Source organism: Podarcis vaucheri (assembly GCF_965113315.1).
Source record: "Podarcis vaucheri genome assembly, chromosome: 14".
NCBI classification, from domain to species: domain Eukaryota; kingdom Metazoa; phylum Chordata; class Lepidosauria; order Squamata; family Lacertidae; genus Podarcis; species Podarcis vaucheri.
Genome location: NC_138752.1, coordinates 42,643,492 through 42,669,015, shown reverse-complemented (window position 1 = coordinate 42,669,015; position 25,524 = coordinate 42,643,492). Strand labels below are relative to the sequence as shown.

At 46.8% G+C, this 25,524-nt stretch overlaps 1 protein-coding gene and 1 long non-coding RNA gene across 7 annotated transcripts in view; both read right to left on the bottom strand.

Moving 5' to 3' along the window:
- Positions 1-25,524, bottom strand: part of LOC309519154 — a 155,484-nt gene that overhangs the window by 29,188 nt on the left and 100,772 nt on the right. The gene's annotated exons all lie outside the window — the stretch shown is intronic.
- The window catches only part of PRKAR1B (protein kinase cAMP-dependent type I regulatory subunit beta), a 121,003-nt gene that overhangs the window by 29,188 nt on the left and 66,291 nt on the right, over positions 1-25,524 (bottom strand). For all 6 annotated transcript variants that reach the window (XM_082199852.1, XM_082199853.1, XM_082199851.1 and 3 more), the window contains 2 exons: positions 11,950-12,010; positions 8,197-8,318 (listed from right to left, as the gene is read on the bottom strand). In XM_082199852.1, coding sequence (XP_082055978.1) covers positions 8,197-8,318; positions 11,950-12,010 — 183 coding nt within the window. The remainder of the gene's footprint in view (positions 1-8,196; positions 8,319-11,949; positions 12,011-25,524) is intronic.

The following is a 25,524-nucleotide window of genomic DNA, read 5'->3' as shown; positions in this document are numbered from 1 at the left end:
CTCAGTGGAAAACTGGGTCTCTATAAATTACATGAACTAATCTGGCATCGTCCCCTTGCTTCCTTTTTAATTGCACCCTCCTCCATCTCCCTAACGTTGCTTGAATGGTTTCCCATCAACAAGATGGCACTTAGCCCAACTGCTAATCCAGCATGAAGTTCTCAACATGCAACCGATATCAGGGGGTTGGGGAGGGGAGGGAGGGGCAGCTCTCTCAGCATACCGAGAGGAGTTCCATGACATAACTCCAGACCATATATGGTGCTTGCTGACGAGAACTAGAGCCAAAGGATCTGATACGGGGGAAGCGTGGGAGCTGAAGAAGCCAGGATGGGCTGCCACAGCTGTGGACTACGGCATTCTCGGGCAGCTGAATCAGTCCAGCTCCCTCCTTGATGCTGTGCTACTAAAGCTAGTCTTGGGAGAGGCTCAGGTTGGAGTTCCTGAGAACAACTCCCACTCTGAAGAACAGTCTGCGGATAACATCCCACGAGGCCAGCTCGACACCTTAGCCTTAAAAAATACAAGAGAGCAGGAAGCTGGGAGCACCAGAACCAACTCCTAGGGGCCTCCACAATAAAATATTTGTGGTGGCCAAGCCCCCGCAAAATTGATGAGCATTCCCCTTCAAATGGTGTGTGTGCACTGCATCATGCGATCGGTTATGCGGGGCTGGACTTACCTGGGCCCACACAATATTTTATTCAAGTTGGCACCCCTGGCTGGGAGACATTGTGACGTGCGGCTACTTGCTCAGAGTTCAGAGGGTTTAAGTTCTCCAGCACTCCCTTCCTTGTGCTGTCATCCCCTCCTTCCAGTCAATTCTTGATTGACCTAGAACAGGGGCAGGGAAGCTTTCGCCCTCCAGATGTTGTTCCAGTCAGCATGTCCAATTGTCAGGGACAAAGGGAGGTGTAGTTCTGCAACATCAGGTGGGCAACAGGTTCTTGGTTCCTGTCTAAGGCCTCACACCATATATTTATAGCACCGATACCACTTTAAACAGTCCTGGCTTCCCCCAAAGGATTCTGGGAGCTGTTGCTTGTGCTGAGAGTTGTTAGGAGAGCCCCTGTTCCCTTCACAGAGCTACAATTCCCAGAGTTCCCTAGGAAGATGGATTGGCTGCTAAAGCACTCTGGGAAATGTAGCTCTGGGAGGGGAACAGGGGGTCTCAAACCCCCTGTGGTAACAAACCACAGCTCCCAGAATCCTTGGGGGGGCATGACAGTTTGAAAGCACTGATACCACTGTAAGGTATGGTGTGAATGTGGCCTTAGAATTTCCTACCCGCAATTCCATCAAATATGCTCAATACACTTGCTGTGTAATAGTAACACACACTTTCAAAAAGGCTGCGGCTCAGTGGTACAGCACATTTTTTGCAAGTAAAAGGTATTGTGTTCAGTCCCTGGCACTTCCATCAGGAGGCGAGTGATGAGAGAGACTTTTTCTGTCTTGGAGCTGGTGCCAGTCACAGCATACAATATTGGGCAGGACATGTTAGAAGCGAGCTTCCTATGTCCCTAAGTCATTATAACAAGAAACAGATAGTAAATTCAACGAGGCTGCATTCCCACAACACTTTATCCCATTTCCCCGAAGTTTCCTTACGTGATCATTTTTGTGCTTTATGTGGTCTTTCACATGCGATAAAAGGTACTTCTGGGAATCTAGCGGAAGTTTAAGGAATGAGGAAAAAGGAACATTCTATTTGATTATATGGGTTTATTTTGTGGGAAGCCGTAGGACTCAATCTGAATAATGTTTAAATCAATAGACTTGCTTAGTATGCTTTTGGTTTTATTTCCTTGGGGTGGGTGGGGGGAATTAAATGTAATGATGACCCAAATAAATGGGCAGGTTTGTACAGGGAGAGGAGGTCCACTTATGTGGCCCAATGTAAAGGGGTTTGCTCAGGGACATTATTAGAACTGAGGACTGGACCAGTTCCTTGACCTCAGGGACCATAGCATCTAGAACAGCGGTTCTCAACCTGTGGGTCCCCAGATGTTGTTGGACTACAACTCCCATCATCCCTGAGCTCTGGCCTTGCTAGCTAGGGGTGGTGGGAGTTGTAGTTCAACAACATCTGGGGACCCACAGGTTGAGAAAGGCTGATCTAGAAGAAAGGTGCTGCTTTGCTTCCTGTTGGCTCAGGTTGCAGAAGATTCCATTTTTAACCTGTGACGTCTGCCAAGGCTGAGGGCAACCCCTTCCCTTTCTCAATGCCATGGAATTCCCCCAGGTGGGGGGAAGAAGACATGAAGATGCTTCACTCTGAGCCAGACTCCTGTGTCCAACCAAACTCACAACTCTGACCGCTTCAGGATCTCAAGCAGAAATATGTCCCTTATCTGCTTATCAATATCCTTTTCAACAGTTCATGCCGGGGACTAGAACTGTGACCGTCTGCATGCAAAGCAGGGGACCACTTCTGCTCCCATTTCCTAAGGACTGGGGAGGAAAATCACCTGTGTGATAGCCGCTACACCAGGCCTGCATAACTAAAGCAACATGTGTTGGGTCCATGAACAACAGCTCTTCAGACAGCTGTTTCTCTGAAGGGAGGATGGAGATTGCTTTATGGTAGGGTGGAGACATCGGCTGTTTGAATCTGTCCCACCTCGCTGTCCCACCCACTGTTCACTAACATTATATATGGGGTTGTTTTATAGCCGAACTGGAAAACTAGCAAGACCCAGCTAAATATACAGCCTGGCTCTTGAAAACAAATACCTTAAAAGCACACACGCCAATGAAATCAGAAAGGCAAAAATCTCCTGTGTGTTATGTACACACACACACAGTGGTGATAGTTTATGATATGGCTGCAAATTTGTTTTTTGTTTTTTCGGGACTGTGCATCTGTTACGAGGTTCACTTGCCAAAATATAATTCTTTATGGCAACAAGCATTGCACGGCGCTTAAGGTTCTGCACCTCAGTGCCAGGAATCTCAAATGGGATAATTCCATGACCTTGAAAATCCAGCAGATGCATTCCACATCTGCCCAGGCTGGGAAAGCCTGATGTTGTTGTGTGAAAAAGCAGGGTGGGAAACAAGATCTCAAAAATGTCTGAAGGAAGACAGGGAGGGGGAGGTGAGAACTACTGACAGGAGGTTTTTAAAATACCCCCCCCCCCCAGCCATTGTTCACTAGTTTTCACAGATCAAACTGCAAACCTGTTACACACTGGGGACATAGGAAACTTCCGTATACTAAGGTCAGATGATTTGTTTACATAGCCCAGTATGCAGCAAGTGTCCAATACAGATGCACACAACAACCTGTATATTTTGTTCAGTGTCAGTTTTGAATGCATTCAGTCTGAAATTTGTTCCATCCCATTTAAATCATGCATTTAAATTGGGTGCACAGTCCCCTAAAATGTACATTCTGAATGGATTCCTCTAAAAATATGTTTTATTTCTGTGCCTTTTCTTCTAAAATACATGTTTTTGTATGCATTTTCACTTTGAAAACACATGTTTCCGCACGTTGAACCAAACTGCACCTGATCCTTTTAACTGGCAATGCTGAGGACAGGTGCTTCAGGACGAGAGCGGAGAGAGAGAATGGCAGAAAGGCACTTGTAGGGCACACAGGTGATTTTGATCACACACTGTTGAATGTGTGTGTGTGTGTCAGGCCATGAGGAATCCAGAAACCCAGGAGAGCAGGGGGAAATACTTCACCTGTCTTGAATAAGACTCTCAGACCCAATGCATGAGCCAATCCCCTCACCACAAGTCAACCTAAGGCAGAGATGGGGGAAACCCATCCCCTCCCACTGATGCTTTGGGACTCCAGGTCCCATCATCCTGAGCCAGCATGGAACCCCCACACCTAATATAAGGGGAACCCTCCATTTTGGGAAATGTAATGTGTGATTGCTTTAGGGCGAAAGATGAAAAATTCCTGAATGTGGAAGACAATTAATTTGAGAGGGGTATCCTAGTAAAGCTAGTAAGACTGTGTTGTCATCAATTACTGGTCATCTTGTATGCCATATGTGGGGATCCAGATGTGCCTGAACTACAACTCCCATCAACCCTGACCATTGGCCTTGTTTGCTGGGGATGATGGGAATTGTAGTTTGTCAACATCTAGAGGTCAAAAGGTTCCCCATACCTGCTGTATACGTTTGAGATTTCATGGGCAATGCACCTCCTGGGTTCTGTGGCCTTTTGGCACCTTTGTTTCAATAATAATAATAATAATAATAATAATAATAATAATAATAATAATAATAATATAATTTATTATTTGTACCCCGCCCATCTGGCTGGGTTTCCCCAGCCACTCTTTGCGGCTTCCAACAAAGACCAAAAATACACTAAGGTGTCACACATTAAAAACTTCCCTGAACAGGGCTGCCTTCAGATGTCTTCTGAATGTCAGGTAGTTGTTGTTCTCTTTGACATCTGATGGGAGGGCGTTCCACAGGGCGGGCGCCACTACCAAGAAGGCCCTCTGCCTGGTTCCCTGTAACTTGGCCTCTCGCAATGAGGGAACCTTCCCTTTACACCTGTCTAAATGCCACATCCACTTACTGGCAATAGTACTTCATGTGACAGAAGAATGTGGCACAATGGGAGAGTGGGTCTGGCTGTTAACCAGAAGGTTGATGGTTCAAGCCCACCCAGGGATGGCTATGGGTAGAATTTCTGCATTGCAGGGGGGTTGGACTAGAAAACCACTGGTAGCCCCTTCCAACTCTACAATTTTATGATTCTATGTGGGGTTTGTCCAGGGGTAGGTGGCAAGCTGCTGGAGAAGAATAAAGATGGAAGCCTAAATAATCCTGGTTCTGTCTGGGACACCATGTAACTTTTGTTCCTGACTTAGATCCGAATGGGATTTTTTAAGTTTCGGAGCATTTTGTAAGCCGCTTTTGAAGCTATAAACCAGGATACAAATGTCTCAATATCCCAGGGCCACCCCACAGGGACAGTATTATGGCAGTCTAGTTGGGGTAAAAAAGAATACTGCTGGGAGATGAAAATAAAATCTTTCTTTCTCGCTATCTCTTTGACTCACTAATCACTTTGCAATTCCCCCACCACAATGCATAAAAATCGTCCACCCACGTATTATTAGCACAAATATGGAAAAGAGGTAAAGTGCCAACAAAAAAAGACTGGCATATTAAACTGTTAGAATATGCGGAGTTAGCAGGGACGACCACTAGAATAAGAAACCGAAACGATGAAAGCTTTAGAGAAAACTGGCTACTATTTACAGAATATATGGGAAAGTATTAAAAGGAAACAATTTATCTAGCAGGATGGCAAATTTTCAGCAGAGTAACAAATAAATAAAGTATATAAAAGTGGTTGTGATAGATGAGGTGAACTAAGAAAACATGAGCAGAAGAGGGGTTAAACAGAACTACGGAAAGAGAGGATAGGAAGCCAGTTAATGTTTTCTGATTTTTTTGTCAATTATTTAAAATCTTTGAAAGGAAATATTTTTCTTTGTTGTATCGTTTTTGTTTATGCTTTGTTTGAAATGTTATCAGAAAAGCAAAGAAATAAAATATGCAAAGAAAACAACAACAATCAGGCAGGATACAATCCAGAAAAACTAAATGCAACATTATTAATTTAGCCAAATGAATATTATTGCATAGATGTGCTCCCTTAAATCGGAACTCTTTCTCAGCCCTCCACTTCACACACACACACACACACACACACACACACACACACACACACCCTACACACGGATACAGCTCACACCTGTGTTTCAACCCAGCACACCGCTTAGAAACAGCAGGGGGGGCGGGTATAGAGATAAGTGGGAGGCAGGCAACTCCCTGCTGTTTCGGTGCAGAGTGCTAAATTCTCCAGGTCTGTTATGGCTGTAAATCCCCATGAAACGAGGTTTTAAATTGCGGCCCCAAACTGTGATGAGAACCAAAAGTTCAGGACTGCAGAGTTGCTGAGTAAATCTATGCTACAGACCTGAAGCAGTTTAACACTCATATACTTTCTCTCTGTCTCTCTGTCTCTCTCTCTCTCTGGGAATTGCAGTTCTGGGAAAGAGTGGCAATTGGGCTGCGAAGTACCTCTCAGTGGCTGCATTCATGTTTCACAACACTTCCCTAACTTTTAATTTCCACATTAAAGCTGAGCTTTCACATGATGTTAATAATAATAATAATAATAATAATAATAATAATAATAATAATAATTTATATCCCGCCCTCTCCAGCCAAAGCTGGGCTCAGGGCGGCTAACAACAATAAAATAGTACAACATTCTAAAATCATTCATTATAAAATTAATTCAAATCAAATTGATGGCAACCATTGGGCTAGAGTTCTGTGAAGATTGCCAAAGGAGGGGGTCAGGCTGTGCCTTGCCAAAGGCCTGGTGGAACAGCTCTGTCTTGCAGGCCCTGCGGAAAGATGTCAAGTCCCACAGGACCCTAGTCTCTTGTGACAGAGCGTTCCACCAGATTGGAGCCCCAGCCGAAAAAGCCCTGGCTCTAGTTGAGGCCAGCCTAACCTCTCTGTGGCCTGGGACCTTCAAGATGTTTTTGTTTGAAGACCGTAAGTTCCTCTGTGGGACATACCAGGAGAGGCGGTCTTCTGGAGCAATAGTGTGACAATAGCACAAGTACAGCACTGATTCCCATATTATTTGCAAATGGTTTTTTTCTGGAAGCAAATAGCATGGAAATGAGCACTGTATTCCATGGTTGTTCCAGAAGTGGCTTCTACGTTGGGCGAAAGCTCAAACGTAATTCAGAACTTAATAGTTGGGGGGGAAAGGCATGAAAACGGAATGAACTGCCGTGTGAATGCAGATGTAGAGCATCGTTAGCACAACACAGCTCCCAGGATTCTTTGCAGGGGGAGCTGCAACAGCTCAAAAGGGGGTAAAAATACAAGTTTGCAGCATTATTTAGGCCATGAGCTGATGAATGTGTCACTCTTACAGAGCTAATGCAGAAAAATACGGATCACCTCCATGTGAACAGGCAACACACAAAAGGCAGGTTGGGCAGAGAGGTAAAGGAGCAACCATTCGGGTTTGTGTCCTCCTTTGCTGCCCGTCAAGGCTGGCACAGCGAATGGGCATGTCTGGGCACCTGATGAGGCCTTTTCTCCAGTGGGAAGGCAACAACTAACCCCTCTGCATTATTTTACATTGCTACCTTGGTTGTCAAACATAATCTGTTTCGGAATACCGTTTGACTTCCAAAACGTTCGACAACCGAGGAGCGATGGGCAGTTGGCAAATTCCATTGAGAAAATGGAGAAACACGCCTAGGAAGCCGTTTGACTTCTGAAAACGGAAGCATTCACTTCTGGGTTTTTGCGTTCGGGTTCTGAATTGTTCAGCTCAAAAACTGAGGTTCCACTGTATTCTAGAAAACAGGTCGACATCTCTGTTGGCAGGCTTTTGGAAGAGGGGTGAGGAGAAGAATTCCTGGTTTTTTAAAGTTGGGCTTTTATAGACCTGGAGAATATTTTAAGGCTGCACCCCCCCTTTCTTCCCTGTGTGTTGGAATTATGGAATTCTTTTCATTTTGATGCATCTCCCCCCCCATTGTACTGTTTCATGTTTTTATGGATGTAAATTGCTCTAGGGCCTACTGGCAAAGGGCAGTGTGCAAAACGTTTAGACAAAATGAACTCACTCAAGGCTCCCGATGGAAGCATACACCCCAAGGAAGTAGAAAGACAGAAAGTCAGGTTTTGCATCCATGGCAGTGACCAGAGGAGGAATGACCACTGAAAGGAGCGCACACCATGGTGCATCAGCATCAGCAAAACCAGACGCCTTCATCTGCCCCGGCTGCAACAAAACATGTCTCTCTCGTGTTGGTCTCTACAGCCACAGCAGTTCCTGCAAAACTCCCAACAGTTTGACTTCACCCTCAAAGGCGGGCTCCTCCACTGTCTCCCAAGACTGACGGGTGCCAACACACACAACACCAGTTGAATCTGCACCTAGAATTGTTTGCAAAACAGTTGCTTTTGCTTTTATCCACAGCACATCGATCCATGCGCTCAGTTTGCAAAACCGGCTCACATACTCTAATGTTCGCTTGCACAAGGCCTCCTTGCAGTTCTGAGCTTGGAATCTTACCCGCGGTCCCAGTTAACAGAGTCGATGCAACGCAGTCACTTGGTAGTTATAAACACTTTCGTGAATTGTGCCAGGTTAGAAAGTCAGACTTACCTCTGTGATGATGAAAAAGTCATCTCCTGGCTCTCCCTGAACAACTATCTTTTCTCCGTCTTCAAACTGGACGGGTTCTAGCGCATCTGCCACAGTCAACCGCTCCCATTTGTCAAGAGATTCTGAAACATGGAAGAACACAAGGAGGGTTTTTCTCAATGCACCTGTTTTATTCGTGTTGGTTTGCCTCTAAAAGTTTAACAGACCTTTTCTACAAGCACCAATCCAAACACAAAAGTTGTTGAGCTTATTTCTTTCTTTCTTTTTTTGTTTTGCCCAAAGTTGAGCTTTTTGACGTTTTTAAGCTATTTTTAAGGGAATTCGCCAAAATCTAGACATCAGACATTGGTTGCCATATGTCCGGATTTTCACTGACATTTCAGCGATTTCCACCTGGGCACTGCTTCCAACTGCAGTATTCCAGCTATGTCAGGGAAATTCTGGACTTACGGCAACCCTAAGCACCAATCAAAACCCATTTCACCCTGCCCTCGTCCTTCCTTCAGAATGGTGGAAAACTTACACAGGGTTGTGCAACTCTACGTTTAAAGAAATTTTGCCTTTTGCCTTTGCACTTAAAACAATAAATGGATTTAATTTGCACCTTACAAGTGCAGGTACTGGGACCTTTCCATTGCTCGCTCTGATTTGCCGTAATTGGCACTCTTAAAATTATCGCTGCAATGCAGGTCCTTTCTGGCAGTCTGGAACGGATGATATCCCAGACCTTTCGCTAAGCATCGCAAGGGTAATTGCAAGTTCTCCTTTTTGTGATGCAATAAGAAGTTCAAGTGCATTTCCCCTCCCCAAGCAAAAATGGTAAAGGGCTATTGTCTAATAGGCATGTTGCAGGGTGCAAACCAGGATGTTGTTGCCGGTGTAATAGGATTGGGAGGCTGAGGAGTCAGTGAGGATTGGAAATATAAAGGGCACCTAACAGGGGACAGCAGGCAGTAGGCAGGATTCAGGAGAGATACAGATTCAGGGAAGGTTACAGTAGAGAAGAGGGGCGAACTCAGCAGAGCTACAAAGATGTTTCCCTAGTCTCTGGGAAACAACAGTGAAAGACAGCTATTTCCCTTTGTTTGGTGGCACGTGACTGGCCACTTTGGGAGCAGGATGTTGGACCAGATTGGCCGCTGGTCTGATCCAGCAGGTCCCTTCTTATATCTGTTAAGGTTGAAGGTGAGAAACAACTTTGACCCACCTGCTAGCAGCCTCTTCAAGCCTGCAGCCAGAAATTTTAGCAGTGTGGGGGCCTAAACTTACAGAGGGTGAAATACAGGTAATCTGATATGGCGGGAGTTATTTAATGCTATTACATCTGAATAATATTAGATTCAACGTAATGGCATCCAAAAACGAGGCTCTGGTGACTGAGTGATTCCAGAATCTTAGGAGGTGGGAGCAGGTTTTATACTGTAAATAATTTGGACGATGCATGCTTTCGTGCTTTGTTGTTGCTTTAAATAAAAGCTGAAAATCCAGAGTTAGATCTGAGCCAGCCAGGATCCTATTGCCCGCTGCCCCATGGTTATGGACCGAATGCTTCCTTTTATAGGTAGGGTGCCAGTGATGCTGCCTGGGGCAGCTGCTCCGCTCTGCCTAATGGTAGGGCAAAAAAAAAGAAACGAGGCTGAAAAGAGGGTCAGATTTGCATAAAGTTTGCATAGTTTATTTTTTAATGCGTAGGTGCCATTTAAAAAATCATTACTCCAATTTAAATAGAAATTCAATACATTTAATCATAGTGGTGCTGGCTGTGTCAAGGAGACTTGCATGCCCACTCATCCTGTTCCCTGTTGATGAGCAATGTCAATGAGTTATCTATCTTTAATCCAGACTTGGACCACAGTCCTCCAATTAAGGGCTGTCCTCTTAATGCCCTTCAAATGGTGCGCTCAATACATGAAGGCATATGAACACCTTGAAGCCGCCTTTTACCAAGCCAGAGGGCTGTCGCATGGAAGTTGGAGGAAGCTTGTTTTCTCCTGCTCTGGAGGCCAGGTCCTGAACCAATGGCTTCAAGTTACAAGAAAGAGGATTCCGACTAAACATACAAGCAATATTAAGAACTGCTTTCATCTAGTCGGGGGGGGGGGGAACATTTCTCACCTGTCAACTGGGAAACCTAATAGTTTATGGCACAATCATATCTCTCCACACTCCCTGCATTTTCTGACTGCCCAAATGAGAAATGATTGCAAGGATTATCAGGGAGTGGGGGTGTGGGGGGAGAATGACTGCTCAACTATTCCAGAAAGCGTTGTACACATACAAAACCCTGCTGTGGTAGGCATGGGAGAAGAGGAAAATTATGACCGCCCATGCCAGGAGTCCCGTGTCTTTCTTATCTCTGCCAGGAAGATGCTAAGGTGAAGTCTTGGTATTAAATCAGTGTTGTTGTTGCCAACATTTCATTAAAAGTAACAAATGTATTTGTGACCACTGGCGGCTGGGTGGCCATCCTCTCCCACTCCAGTACACCTGTGAACCAGCCCGTGGCAAATTATTTTATCTGCATGCAGAGGTTGCTAGGTCCAGTCCCCCAGGATGGGCTAGCAAAGACTCCGGTCTAATATCCTTGGGATAAGAGTTATGCTGCCAGTTCGTCTAGATCAGGGGTGAGGAATTTCAGTCCAGAGACTAAGTGAGGCTTTCCAGACCATGGTGCCTGGCCCTTGGGGACTCACTGCAAGCCACACCCCTGACACACCTTTTTGCCTGGAATGTGTCCTGTGTAATGCCTCTTGCTTGCCTGGATGGAGCATGTGTGTGTGTAAATCTCTTGCTTATAAATGGCTGGAATGTAGCCTACTGTACAAAGGAAAGAGTTGCATCTGTTGCTCTAGCTGTTGCTTGCAACTCACCTTGCAACAGAGGGATCTACATGAAGCTAATGCCAACAAAAGTAAGAGTTCTCCATGTTCCCAAACTATCCCTGTACCTTTAAATCTATGCTGACTCCTCTCTCTATCTCTTGGCTGTTTACACTGATACATATTAGGTTGCATCCTGTTTACAGCTTCCTCCTCCTCCTCACTGGGTGATCTTCGGCCAGGCACCGTCACTCAGCCTAACCTACCTCACGGGGTTGTCGTGAGGATAAAAATGGAGCAGAGCAGAATTACGAACAACAGCTTTTGCTCCTTGGAAGAAAGACAGGATATAAAAGTAACAACAACAACAGAATGGGGGGGGGGGAACATACAGTAGTTAGAATAGTGCATTTCAATAGCTATGAACTAGCAGAAAAGTCAACAGGTGGTCTGCCAAGATCCTAAGCAATTTCCCAATGATCTGCAGAATACTGAGTTTGGGAACCATTGGGCTACAGAGAACCCCATGTGAGGGCGATGGCAGAAAGGACTGCACCACTTCAGACTGTGTGAGTGGGAGAAAAAGGCATTTTTGGAGGCTCCTCTATATTAAAAACTCTCCCACAAAAACAAGACAGAAAATGCCCAGCTCATCAGGGAGAAATGCTCTAACTAAGCTCACTGCCAGCTGTGGTTGTTTTTGAATTGCTGGGAGTAATTTTACATATGGGAGATTTCCACTTTCCTTTTAAAAGATGAATCTCCCACCTGCAGCCTGTTCTTACAACCTTAATTTGCTGCGTTGTGTAGACCAGGCTTTATACATGTGCACACAGGCTTTCTGCGTATTTCCTTGATGGTTTTTTTACCGCTCGACCACCATATATTTTTCATCGGTGCAACAATATCCAAAAGGAAAGGAAAGGCAACACACCCAAAATGGAGACCTTGCTGAGGAATTCTTCGTACATCTTCCGCTTCCTCAGGGTGCTGCCCTGAAAGAGAATGAGAAAAGGGAGTAAGTGAAGCCAATAAGAATTGCCTTCTAGGAATAGGAGAGAAAAGTCCCTGCTGTCTAGCAGTCTGTCTCTCCAGCAGTGGCCAGCCAGAAGTTGTCTCCTGTTGGAAGTAAGAGGAAGGGTCATTGCTCAGTGCTGGAGCAGGTGCCAGTTAACATCTTATATGTAACTGTGCCTTTTTGTAGCATTTGTTGTTGTTTAAGTTGTCTGCTGTTGTTGCTTCAGTTTTCGGTATATCACATATTTGTGCATGAGCTGTGCCTGAGAAGTATCAAAGTGCCTCTGAACCAATACTTCGTCCACAGGATTCCTGTTACAGCCCTACAGCATGTGAACTCCGGGACTCCCAAAACTAAATGCAATACTCTATCTGCCACCCCAAAGGTGGGGAAACCTGTGACCCTCTAGAACATGGGTAGGCAAACTATGGTCCGTGGGCAGGATCAGACCTAATTGCCTGGATCCGGCCTGCGGACAGTCTGGAAATCGCCACGTGGCTCGCCAGCGCACACGTTTTTCCCCTCTCCCTCCCTCTCCCTCACATGGTGGTGGCGGCAGCACCTCCTCCCTCCCTCCTCCTGGCTTCTCCCCACCCTGCCTAGAGGAGGAAGGGGGCTGGGCTTTGTTGGTGCCAGCAGCAGCAGCTCTCGAGTGGCCGTCATTTTAAGCAGCCCCTCTCCAGAGCCCTTTTGCGTGCCGCTCATCGTCCTGCCAATCCCCCCCCTGCTGTCAGCCCCTACCGCTTGCAAGACACAGGTAAGCAGCCACTGGGGCTCGTGGTGCTCTTCCACCATTTTTTCCCCCCTTCAAAATATAGTCCGGCCCCCAGCAAGGTCTGAGGGACAGTAGACCAGCCCCCTGCTGAAAAAGTGCGCTGACCCCTGCTCTAGAAATTCCAATTCCCATAATCTCTGATCATTGGCTAGCGTGGCGTAATGGTGAGAGTGTTGGACTAGGACATGGGAGAGCAGGGTTCGAATCCCCACTCAGCCATGAAGCTTACTGGGTGACCTTGGGCCACTCACTACCTCTCAGCCTAACCTACCTCACAGGGTTCTTGTGAAGATGGAATGGGGAGGAAGAGAACAATGTGTACCACCTTGAGCTCCTTGGAAGAAGGGGGGGGATGAACAAATTCCTCTGCCCCACAAATAACCCAGAGATGCATTTAAAATAAAAGTACACATTCTACTCATGTAAAAACACGATGATTCCCGGACCGTCCATGGGCCGGATTGAGAAGGCGATTGGGCTGGATCCAGTCCCTGGCATAGGCGCCGACTCCATGGGGCTTGAGGGGGCCCGAGCCCCCTCAAAAATTCGTTTGGGGGGGCTCTGCCCCCCCAATAATCTCCGGCGCCCCTCCAGCAGAGCGCCACCGCCGCCCCTCCCCCAGCCCAAAATGCACAGGGTCGGGCTGCATGCCTCCTGCCCTCCCTCTCGAGCAAAAGCTCCACCCAATTTCCTTTGGAGCTGATTAATAGGCGCAGCACGCTCTCCCCTATTCGCTCACGAGGAGGCGGCGCCACTTTATTTGCATATTCATGAGCTTATTTATTATTCATGAGCTTTCCCGGGGGCCCCCCCCCAATATTTTTTATAAGTCCGCATCCCTGGTCCCTGGGTCTTAGTTTGCCTACCCATGGGCTACACTGACTAGCGGTGGCTCTCCAGAATTTCAGGCACGGGGCATTCCCAGCCCTTCCTGGAGGTGCCAGGGGCTGAAGCAGGAACCTTCTGCATGCAAGACAAATGTCCTGGCACTGAGCCACGCCCTTCCCCGTGCTGCACAACGCAGTTTTGCTGCGATGCTGCCAAGCTGCACAAGTTATTTCCCACAACGTGCACTTGCAGTTCTTGTTTTCTTGCTTCGGACTGCTTCTGCGGCTGTCTCCCTGCTCCTCCAAACCTTCAGCGCTGCCAAAGCAAACAGCCTAAGGAGAAAGTTCTTTTGCAGCTCTACCTGGGATCAGTTAAACCCCCAAGAAGGAAGAGCAAAAGGGGGGTGTCAAATTAATGCCTGGTGGAGCTCCGCCAGCTTTCTCACCACACAGACCAAATGAAACCAAGCTGGGTGAATCTGGGCCCATCACTCTTTTCTTTCTTCTCAACAAGAAAGGCTAAGCAGAGGCATCTATCTGTTAAACTGCCTCGTTATCCTCTAAAAGTTAAGCAAGCCTGTAATTAAAACAAGAGGAAGCTATTCAAGTGACAGTGCTGTGTCCCCAAAGGCCTGATTGAGAATGGAGCTCGCCGCCTGGTTTCCTATCTTATATATGTCTCTGTCTCCCTGGGGGTGGAGGGGCGGAAGCACAGGATATAAGGGAGCCTATAGTGAAAGGGGGAAATTATGGACACACACTAGGACACATGCAGAGAGTTTCCTTCTCCACTGGAGTGAATGGAGAAACCTGTTCGAACATGCGCCCTGGAGTATGTAAAGGGCTGTGAATTAAGATGGGTGGATGAAATCTAGAGAAAGGCAGCCGCTCCTAAGGTTGCAGTCCTACGTACCAGTTGCTTTTCATTCTGAATTTTTGTAACCTGCCCTCATAATGTACAACTGGCTATTAAGATCTGATACTTAAATAAATAACACTTGGGAGTAGGTGGTCTTATGCCCTGCTTTGCCTAAGATAAGCTCTCTGTTTAAAGGGTAGTGTAATGGGAATTGGGGTTGCTTGTGCGTAAACTGCAAACTGCTCCAAGCTGGTCGTATAGCTAAACCTTTCCCTGGTTTGACAGCCCTTATAACCCGACTGTCTTAGTCACTGGCAGAATCCGTGAGTGGGCGTCTCCTAAACTTCCTCCAACATAGAAATTCTTTGACGCCAAGTCTCCTCCTAGATTCTCTGCGCGGAAGCCTTCTGCGCAGCGTGGGCGTGCCAAGCGGAGGTCCTGTGCTCTCTCCGCTGATTTCACTGGAAGAGTCTCGGAGCCTCCCCTCCGCAGTACTCTCAGCCTCCCCTTTCTCCCTGGTGTCCCCTGGATTTCCTTCCCCAGCGGAAGCTCTCTCTCTCTCCTTGCTAGTTCCCTCCCCTGCATCATTGGAGCGTCTTACCTCTCCCCTTGCCTCTGATGGCAGTTCCCTGACAGGTAGCCACAGCACTGCCCTCTGTTTGAAAGGCCTCCCAGCTCAAAGATGAAGAACGCTAAGGAGGGAGAGCAAGAGCAGCCACAAAATTTCACAGCCGTGGTTGGGCTATTAGCCATGATGGCGATGCTCTGCCTCCATCGCTGGAGGAAGTGATGCTTCTGAATACCAGCTGCTGGGAACCTCAGGAGCTGAGAGTGCTCTTGTGTTCAGATCCAGTGTGAAGGTTTCCCAGAGGTATCTGACTGGACATTGTAAGAACAGGATTCTGGACCAGATGGGCCATTGGCCTAATCCAGCAGGATCTCCTCACGTTATTATGTTGCTCAAGGGGCCTGAGCAGGCACACAGGTCACCTGAAACAGTTACAGATAGGTAGCCGTGTTGGTCTGCCATAGTCAAAATAAAAAAATTCCTTCCAGTAGCACCTTAAAGACCAACTAAGTTAGTTCTTGGTATGAGCTTTCGTGTGCATGCACACTTCTTCAGATACACTTCTTCAGATACACACAGGTCACCTGAACACAGTCATAGAGTTGGAAGGGACCACGAGAGTCTAATAATAATAATTTATTATTTATACCCCGCCCATCTGGCTGGGCTTCCCCAGCCACTCTGGGCGGCTTTCAACAAAATATTAAAATACATTAATGCATCAAACATTAAAAGCTTCCCTAAACAGGGCTGCCTTCAGATGTCTTCTAAAAGTCTGGTAGTTGTTGTTCTCTTTGACATCTGGTGGGAGGGTGTTCCACAGGGCGGGCGCCACTACCGAGAAGGCCCTCTGCCTGGTTCCAACTCCCTGCAACACAGGAACCTTTTGCCCAAAGTGGGGCTCGAACCCACAACCCTGAGAGTAAGAGTCTCCCGCTCTACCGACTCAGCTACCCCAATCCTCCCCACTATGGTAAATTCCTATTTAAAATTATAATAACAATTTCTAAATTTGCACCGATACATATAAATTAGCATATGCAAATACACATGCAGGTGTTTTGTTTTTTTCTTTTTGTTTTATTATGTGTAAATGACCATCCTCTCTTTGGGAGCAGGTTCAGTGGAACTCATTGTGGCTAACGTCCCAGCAAAGATGCACAAGATTGGGCTGCATGGGCCATTTCATCCAGGGGGACTTTGTTTCGGAGGGGGACACTCTCCAGGCAGTGGGGGGCTCCACCCTCCTTTCCTTCCAGCTGTTGGGAAGCAGCCTCAGAGCGATCCACGCCCCACTGTGCACAGCTCCCCTGTTTAACTGCAAGGCTTTTCAGATCTGCAATCAACGCTTTAACCGATTTATCACACCAATTAGCCGGTTCAAGCTTGCAGACTTAATGCTGAGCTGTACCAAATCACTTCCTGTCTTCCTCTTCTGTGGCTCCGCACCTGCCAGCCCCACACTTAGAGGAGGCCACAAAAAAAGACTTAGCAGAGGGGTGACATGTTAATCTATCAAGGACCAGGGAAGCAGAAGCTGGGCTGGGCGGCTAAGCCGTAAACAAACACTGGGATGTTTGCTTATAGCAAAGGGGGAAAGGGCACCTGCCTCGTCTTCCGTGCGAGGAAAGGGTGCTGATAAACTAAGAGAGGAGACAAGGAAGTGGACAGCGGCTACAAGGAGCAAGCAGAGGGCATCCTTCTCTATGCCGACAGTAAGCTCGTTCTCCAAGCGATGACCTTTATTCAGCCAGCAGCCTTACCCCCCAGGCAAGGTGAAGCGGTAGCCTCAGAGGCACCCGATTCTGGGTGTCATGAAAGGGCAGCAATTTGTTAGTCATCTAATTTATTATTTGTGCCAGGGAGGTGGGAGAGGCCCCTGGAGGAGTTTCTGCATTCAGGTGCCAAAATAAGTTGGCTGGACTTGGGTACGTACCAAGCACCTTGATTTGTGATGGGGGGGAGGTGTGTATATTGGCTGCTTCGCTTCAGGCAACAAAAAGGCATCAGTTCAGGGATGGAGGTGGGGAAGAAATTCGGCTCAGTTCACAGTGAAATGTGAATGCTGAAACAATACCTGAACCGAAACATGGCTTTACTTTGACATTCACATTTCTCTGAATTTTGCAGTGTAGTTCTCCAGCCAAGAAATGTGTATAAATATACAGTGGTACCTTGGGTAACAGATGCTTCAGGTTACAGACGCTTCAGGTTACAGACTCTGCTAACCCAGAAATAGTACCTCGGGTTAAGAACTTTGCTTCAGGATGAGAACAGAAACCGTACAGCGGCGGCAGCGGGAGGCCCCATTAGCTAAAGTGGTACCTCAGGTTAGGAACAGTTTCAGGTTAAGAACAGACCTCCAGAACGAATTAAGTTCTTAATCCGAGGTACCACTGTACATATATACCAGCACAGCCTTTCTCAATCTTGGCTCCCCAGCTGTTGTTGGACTACAACTCCCATCATCCCTGACCACTGGTCTTGATAGTTAGGGATGATGGGAGTTGTAGTCCAACAACATCTGGGGTGGAAGGTCGAGGAAGGCTGTATTCGAGTGAAACTCTGCATTAAAATGCATATATTAGTGAAAATAACCCACAAAAGTGCATTATGTTAGTGAACATCGCTTTGCAAAAATGTGTTTAAGAAGGATGTTGACAAGCTGGAACATGTGCAGAGAAGGGCGACTGAAATTATAAAAGGTCTGGAAACTGAGCTGTTGAGGGAGCTGAGTGTGTTTAGACTGGATAAGAGAAGACTGAGCGGAGATAAGATAGCCACCTTCAAATATCGGAAGGGTTGCCACATGGAAGATGGAGCAAGCTTGTTTTCTGGTGCTCCAAAGGGTAAGATCCGAACCAATGGATTCAAATTATAAGCCAGGAAATTCGGACTCAACATTAGGAAGAACTTTCTGAGGGCAAAAGCTGTTTGACAGTGGAGTGGACCACCTTGGAAGGTAATGGACTCTCCTTCCTTGGAGGTTTTCCAGCAGAGGTCAGGTGGCCATCTGTCAGGGATTCTTTAGCTGTGATTTCTGCATTGCAGGGGCTGGACTAGACAACCCTTGGGATCCCTTCCAACTATAGGATTTTTTTATTCTATGTGTATATTAGGAGAAATTCACACAAAAATGGGGGTGAATTTTTAAAAAATTATCAAACTGATGTGGAAATGTGGAGGACTGGACATAGGACCAGGATAGATGATGCTGCCTTTGTAGGGTGAGTATCACAGGCCTTCACCAGCAGTTAAGCTGAGGGAGACGGATCGAGGCCCCTTCCATTGGCCTTCCTCACCCAACTGCCACTTGGTCCTTCTGCCTCAGCAGTGAGGAGGGGGACCCAACCCTTGCCCTCTTCTGACAGCTGCTCACCTTGGCCTTCCCAGTCTCCTTCCCCTTGTGCTTTTCTTTTCTTTTGTCCTTAATTGCGTCTTTATCGTTTCAGAGCTTAAGCCTGAGGGCAGGGGTGTCTGTTGTTTCTACGTTTTATACAGCACGTAGCAAGCGTAGGTGGCTTTATAAAGAAATAACCACCTGCGCTGAGAAACCATCACATTTCTTTACCTTTTTTAAGTGTCATGGCTTCCTGCAAGGAACTCTGGAAAGCTTCTGCAAGAGGGTTCCTTAGCGCACCGCCACATAGTTCCCAGATGCCGGGAACAATAATTAAACTTGTTTGACACTCAAGGATTGTCCCACTGAACACACATACTGCACCAAGACTGTTGATTATGGATTTACATTTATAGCACAGCTTTTCCTCAAAGCAGTTCACGGTGGTAAGCATACGTCTCTCTATTATTATTATTTTATCCTTGCAACAATCTAGTGCAGCACATTAGGCTGAGAGCTGACCCAAGGCCACATAGCAAAGTTCATGGCTGAGTGGAAATTTGAACCTGAGTCCAGCACTCTAACCACTACACCATACCACCTTGAGTATCATTGCTGGAAGGACCTCTATAGAGAGCCTTGGAGAGCTGTAACCACTGATCTAGCTAGACCATCAGTGCCATCATGCCCATAAGGCAGGGTGAGGCGGCAACCTCCCAAGGAGAGTCACCCCCATTCCAACACCCAGCTTTGCCATGGGTCTCCCCAGCCTCTAGGCACAAGGAGAGAGATCTCCCTTCCACTGAGAGGTGTGGCTTTTACCATCTTCTCCTAAAAGGCAAAGCTGGTGCATAGCTCCACCACTGAGCGGGTGTGTGGGGGGGAATCTATAAACAATCTGCCCCCCTACCCAGTGGGGGCAACTCCTCAAGGGCTTCTTGAGGAGAAGACCTTATGGAGTTTGCCCCCCTACATTGTGGGGACAACAGTGGGGCATTCCATCTCAGGTGCCATAACACCTTGGGCCACCCCTGTAGACCATTATTGCCTTATTTGAGAAGCTCTCCAGCTCTTCCCTGGAGATAGCAGGGATGGAACATGGTTTGGTACTGAGAACTGGCTTTGGCCTACTGGGTCACTGAAGGCAGCTTGCTTTGTTAGGTCCAGCGGGCCTCTCTGTTTGGGCCCACAAGGATATGTTGGCCTGGCCAAGTCACACCTACCCATCCTACACCAGAACTGATATCATGCATGACATCAGGTGTATGTTACATAAAGATGCAGCTGTGTCAAAGCAGAGTTTGCTCCTGGCAGTCAGCACCTGTGAAGTCCCAGGCACGGTGCTTTGCAAGCCCTGGCAATCAGCTGATGGTTACGACTTGCAAACCGAGGCACCTTTGATTTCAACCCACGTGGGCAAAAACTGGTCACTTGGGAGTTCTCCACCCTTGGTCTAGGGCCAATACAGGCCTAGGCTCGCCATGGTTTTAAGCCGTGTCAGATTCTCTGGCCCTCTGGCTGTTGCTAAACTACAACTCCCATCATCCCTGACCATCTGGGCTGATGGGAGCTGATATCCAACAACATCTGGACGGCCACCAGTTTCCCATCTCTACTTTAAACAGAAATGCCAGGGATCAGATTCGTGCAAAGCAGATGTTCTTTCGCTGAGTGACAGGCTCAGTAAGATAAGTGCTGAAAAAACACACGGTGTGTGCTCAGGCCTATTTCGCCGGGGTCTTTGCTGTGAACTGCCTTGGCCGGCTCTGACCCTTATCTGACCTCCCCGTCGGATGAACCTGGCTCCTGATCCTGGAGGATGCCTGAGCCCTGGAAATGCTAGACGTTCTAACAACAAGCCCTCGCCAAAGCCTGACAGCTCAGCGTGGGACAGCAAGTGGAAAGCTGGACACTGTGCATCCATCCATGTCCTCCTGCAGCAGCGTCCAGGGTGGAAACTTCAACTGGCGCATGCACCCAAGTTGGCGGCTGTGGAAAACCAGGCAGGTGTGTGCCTTGTGGCGATAGGCTTGGAGGGAGAAGGAGGTGGGCGGGCTGGGGGGGGGAGCAAAGGCAGATGGTGCATCTACTGCTCTTTGAAAATGACTGTGGGCGCAGAAGAATTTTAAGAAGCAGTAATCAAGGAGCCAGGGAGGGCTGCACAACCACAGCCTGGAATAGTTTAAAGGAAAAGCAGAGATGGGAAAGCAGGAATTCAGCTTGGAAGGAGGGTGAAAGAATAAAACTGTAACAACAACAACAAAACTAACCTACAGCTGCTTCCTGTAGGAAAAGACCTTTTGACACTGAAGGGCACTTCCAGACTGTCACTATTTTCAGAGGGGAGGGTTGAATTCAAGTATGCACCTTCTGCAAATGTGGGTGCAACTCAGTTTGCAGAAGAGGAGTTTGCATGGAGATAAGACAAGAGTGAGGAACCTCCAGGTTCTCAGACTATCCCTGTAGTTTTATTTCTATGGTGGCTTCTCTTTCTATCTTTCTGTTGTTTAGACTGATACTTCTCTGAAAGGCACATCTCTGAAATGTACCTGTATGGAGGTTCTGGTCATTTGCAGGCCTAAGTTACAACTTTTGTGTAAGGACATTTTTGGCACAGAAGTGGGAGCCTGAGGGTCCCAGACAAGTTCTCCAAGAGTGCTCCTGAAACCTGTGTCTTCTGCACCATTTTGTTCTGGTTCACTGATCCTCTTAATTCTTCTTTAAGAGATTTGTCTTCTTGACGGCTACATTATATAGCCAATCGAGGATCACGTGGCTAGGGTGATGATGTCATAACTGTTAGAATTCCTGCTCCATGATTGCAGTCATGGGGTTGTTGTCTATCACATGACTGTATATGTTTTGACTCCACAGAGTGGGAAGTGATGGAGACAGGATGTTTGTGTTACTGTGTTCCATGAAGTGGGACTATTGTCCTTTGTTCTTTTTCTCTTTGCTGTCTGATGCTAGAGAGAGAGAGAGCCATGTTGCAGTGCTCTGTGTGTGTTTATATGTAAATAAAGTAGATTAGCCAAAATGCTGAGTTGCTGAGGTCTGTTACGCATGATGCGCAAACTCTGCGGATCCCTAAGTGTGCCGGTGTCTGTTGGCATCAGTCGCTGTGATGTTTGGGCTGAAGAAAGCTTTTGAAGCTCCCAAACAAGCGACCAGGAGGGAGAGAACATGCCAGTCAGGCATGTGTCTATGGCTAGGTCCTACTCAAGTGTAGGCTGAACTCCTGACAATAACAACGTGTACCAATCATCTTTGGCTATGTGATGACACTTCAAAGTAAGCACAATGCTTTCTGGCCTTTCTCTGAAAGCAGAAACACCATCAGCTTGTTTTTCTAGTCCAATGTAAAAATTATGGCCAAAATGGAGGAACCCATTTCACAGGGCGAATGTTTGCACAAAACACTCACTATTTTGACACTGTCTTTATAATATGCAGTAATATTACAGTACTGGGGCAGTAGTGGATGAGATTAGAGTGCTGTACTAGGACCTGGGAGACCAGGGTTCAAATCCCCTTTCAGCAATGAAGCCCACGCTGAGTTACTTTGGGCCAGTCACTACTTCTCAGGGTGGTTGTGGAGGACAGGGAGAACCATGTATGCCACCTTGATCTCTTTGGAGAGAAAAGTGGGATATAAATGCTAATAATAATAATAATAAATTGTGCAAATTTAATGTCTCAATGAATCAGTGCACTGCATAAAAGACAGCTGATGAATGAAGAACAGTCCTTAGACTGTGATCCTAAAGCATACTTTCCAGGGAACAAGTACTATTTGACTCAGTGGGACTTACGCTTGGGTATACATGAGAGCAGTATGCTGTTAAACTGACTAGTCCTGAACACAAGTCATTTATTATTATTATTATTATTATTATTATTATTATTATTATTATAAAGTAATAACCGAATGTGTTAGCAGATCATAAAAAAATAAGATACTTCTAAACCATATGCTGCAGGGTTATCAATAAGATGCATTTTGGAAAACTGGAACTTTGGTATCCAGGCCATTAAAAAAAAAGAGGCACAAAGATTCAATAGAAAAGAAGAATGCCAAAAAGGGATTTACAGGCAGTGAAGTGAGTCCAGGGTTTGCAACACGATATGGCATCAGGAAAATAAAAGCTGATGCCATTTCGATTAGGGTTGTGTTTTTTTTGCAAACACACCATCACACAACTGGCCAGGGAGATGACAGTCTCAATCTCTGTGGCTCTGATGTTCCTGCACCTGCGGCCCCATCTTCCATCTGGATGTCTCATTGCCAGAAACATCTCGGCAAACAGAGTTCAGAAGTATTGCTTTAAAAAATCCAGCAGTGATTTATGGGGGGCAGGATAAGCATTTAAAGCTTTGCAGCTTTTCATTCTGTTAAACACCGCACGCCCCGTCCTCCTGCCGCCCTTCTCCAAGGCGGACAGCAATCAAGGAAACTTTGGACAAACAAGAGAAGCCAGTGGAAAGTCTTCAGGTATATTTAGAGGGTGAAAATCCCAAAGAGAGGGGTGAACGAGGAACTCGTTAAAAAAATTAAATGAAAGCTACACGGCTAGACAGACTGAACTGGAAAAGATTGGGAAATCCACCTGACTTGGTGATCTTTTAGTCAGTGCAAAAAAAATAAAAATGGTTTTCCATGGAAAGTAATGGTCATTTCTTTAAGCACACAGTGGACAGAACTCTGGCAAATGCACTCTGGTGAGGAAAGGATACCAAACCGCCTGCATGTTGTCAAAAGAGGGTGCCAAATAGATTTGACCTCAGAAGATATCGTGAGAGGCAGCAAACCAAGTTCTCCTCTCAGAAATCTGTAAGCGCAGCCCATCTTCATATGCTCCCCATCCCCTGGGCTTAGGTTGGCCTCTAAGGTATTGCCCAAACAAGAGGACGAAAAGGGGCTCGTTGGAATTGAAGAAGAAGAAGAGTTTGGATTTGATATCCTGCTTTATCACTACCCGAAGGAGTCTCAAAGCGGCTAATATTCTCCTTTCCCTTCCTCCCCCACATCAAACACTCTGTGAGGTGAGTGAGGCTGAGAGACTTCAAAGAAGTGTGACTGGCCCAAGGTCACCCAGCAGCTGCATGTGGAGGAGCGGAGACACGAACCCGGTTTCCCAGATTATGAGTCCACCGCTCTTAACCACTACACCACACTGGCTCTCGTTGCATGTGCTAAATTGCATGCATGGATGCAAATGTAGAAATAAATGGTTTAATTCAAATATAGATACATCTCACCATAGTGAAGGAGGCTGCCACCAAGTGACACGCTGTGTGCGTTGCTCACTCTTCTATGAACCTAAGAATGTAAGGAGAGCTTGCTGGATCAGGCCAATGGCCCATCCAAGCAGGATCTGACCACAAGAGCCCTCTCCCCTCCTGTGGTCCCCAGCAACTGATATTCAGAAGTATTGCTTCCTCCAGCTGAGGAGGCAAAGCATAACCATCATGGCAAGTGGCCATTGCTGGCTGTCCAGGCACCAATGAGCGATAGGCAAATTCAAGCCCTCGCCTACTTACCTTCCAACCAGATTTGGACCTGACAAGCCTTCAGAAAGAGGACTGTGTTTTTGTGTATGCTTTCGGTGGGACCCTTGAACCCATTTCTCCCCTAAACTCCTTTCTTTTGTGTAATTTTATTTATTTGCTTGTGGCTCTTGCATCGATGTCACACTTTTTCCTCCAAGGAGCTCAAGGTGGCCTAGATGGTTCTCCTGTTCCTCGTTTAATCCTCACAAGAACCCTGTGGTGTAGGTTAGGCTGACAGTGAGTGGCTGGCCCAAGGTCACCCTGTGAGATTCATGGCTGAGGGAGGATTTGAACCCAGAAGACGAAGAAGAAGAAGAAGAAGAAGAAGAAGAAGAAGAAGAAGAAGAAGAAGAAGAAGGGTAGTTTGGACTTGATATCCCACCTTTTACTCCCCTTAAGGCAGCGGTTCTCAACCTGTGGGTCCCCAGATGTTGTTGGACTACAACTCCCATCATCCCTAGCTAGCAAGGCCAGAGCTCAGGGATGATGGGCGTTGTAGTCCAACAACATCTGGGGACCCACAGGTTGAGAACCGCTGCCTTAAGGAGTCTCAAAGCAGCTAACAATCTCCTTTCCCTTCCTCCCCCACAACAAACACTCTGTGAGGTGAGTGAGGCTGAGAGACTTCAGAGAAGTGTGACTAGCCCAAGGTCACCCAGCAGCTGCATGTGGAGGAGCGGAGACGCGAACCCGGTTCCCCAGATTACAAGTCCACCGTTCTTAACCACTACACCACAATGGCTCCCTAGTCTCCCAGATCCTAGTCTGACACTCTAACCACTGCATGACCACACTGGTAATCCCTCCTAGAGTATGAGGGGGCACTCCTGCTTAGAAGGTCCTCATAGCCATTTCACCTTTTTCAACTCCAGGGTTCTGTGACTTTTAAGAATGAGACAGCAAATGCAGTTGTTTGGGGGCAGCACCAACCAGCCCTCCCAGTCTCCCCATTCCTTCTGGTAATCTGGAGCAGGCCCCTGGCCCTCTTGACCAAGGTTTTTTTTTTATCATTTCCAGTAAAAACAAAACAAACAAAACCCCTTACTTTTACCAAGCATCTAAAGCAACAACAACTAGAGAAGTTCTGTTCAAAAGACATAAATCCTTACATCGTAAATTCATTTAAAAAAAAAAACTGCATAAAGCAATCCCAAACAGCGGATCAGCCATTTCCAAAATGCTTGGCAGTGGAAAGAATGGTATAAATAATAACACTGCGTTGCTTATGCAGCCCAAACAGTGCCACCCATGCAGAGGCTGGAGCCATCAACGAAGTTTGCAAAAGCAGTGGAGGGGGAATTTGGAGAGGAACCCCTGCTTCACCACCACCACCACCAATATATACATTGCAGGGGGCTGGACTAGATCGCTCTTGTGGCCTCTTCCAACTCTACAATTCTACAATTCTACAAATTTTGTAAACAATGCTTGGCTGGAGAACTACATTGCAAAATTCAGATAATTGCTAATTTCAATGGAGGGGGCGGGGGTGGGCTATGTTTCCCATATTGTTTCAGAAAGTACGAATTTGAGAGATTTGCCTTTCAGTAAGAACTGCATTGAAGCCCTCCC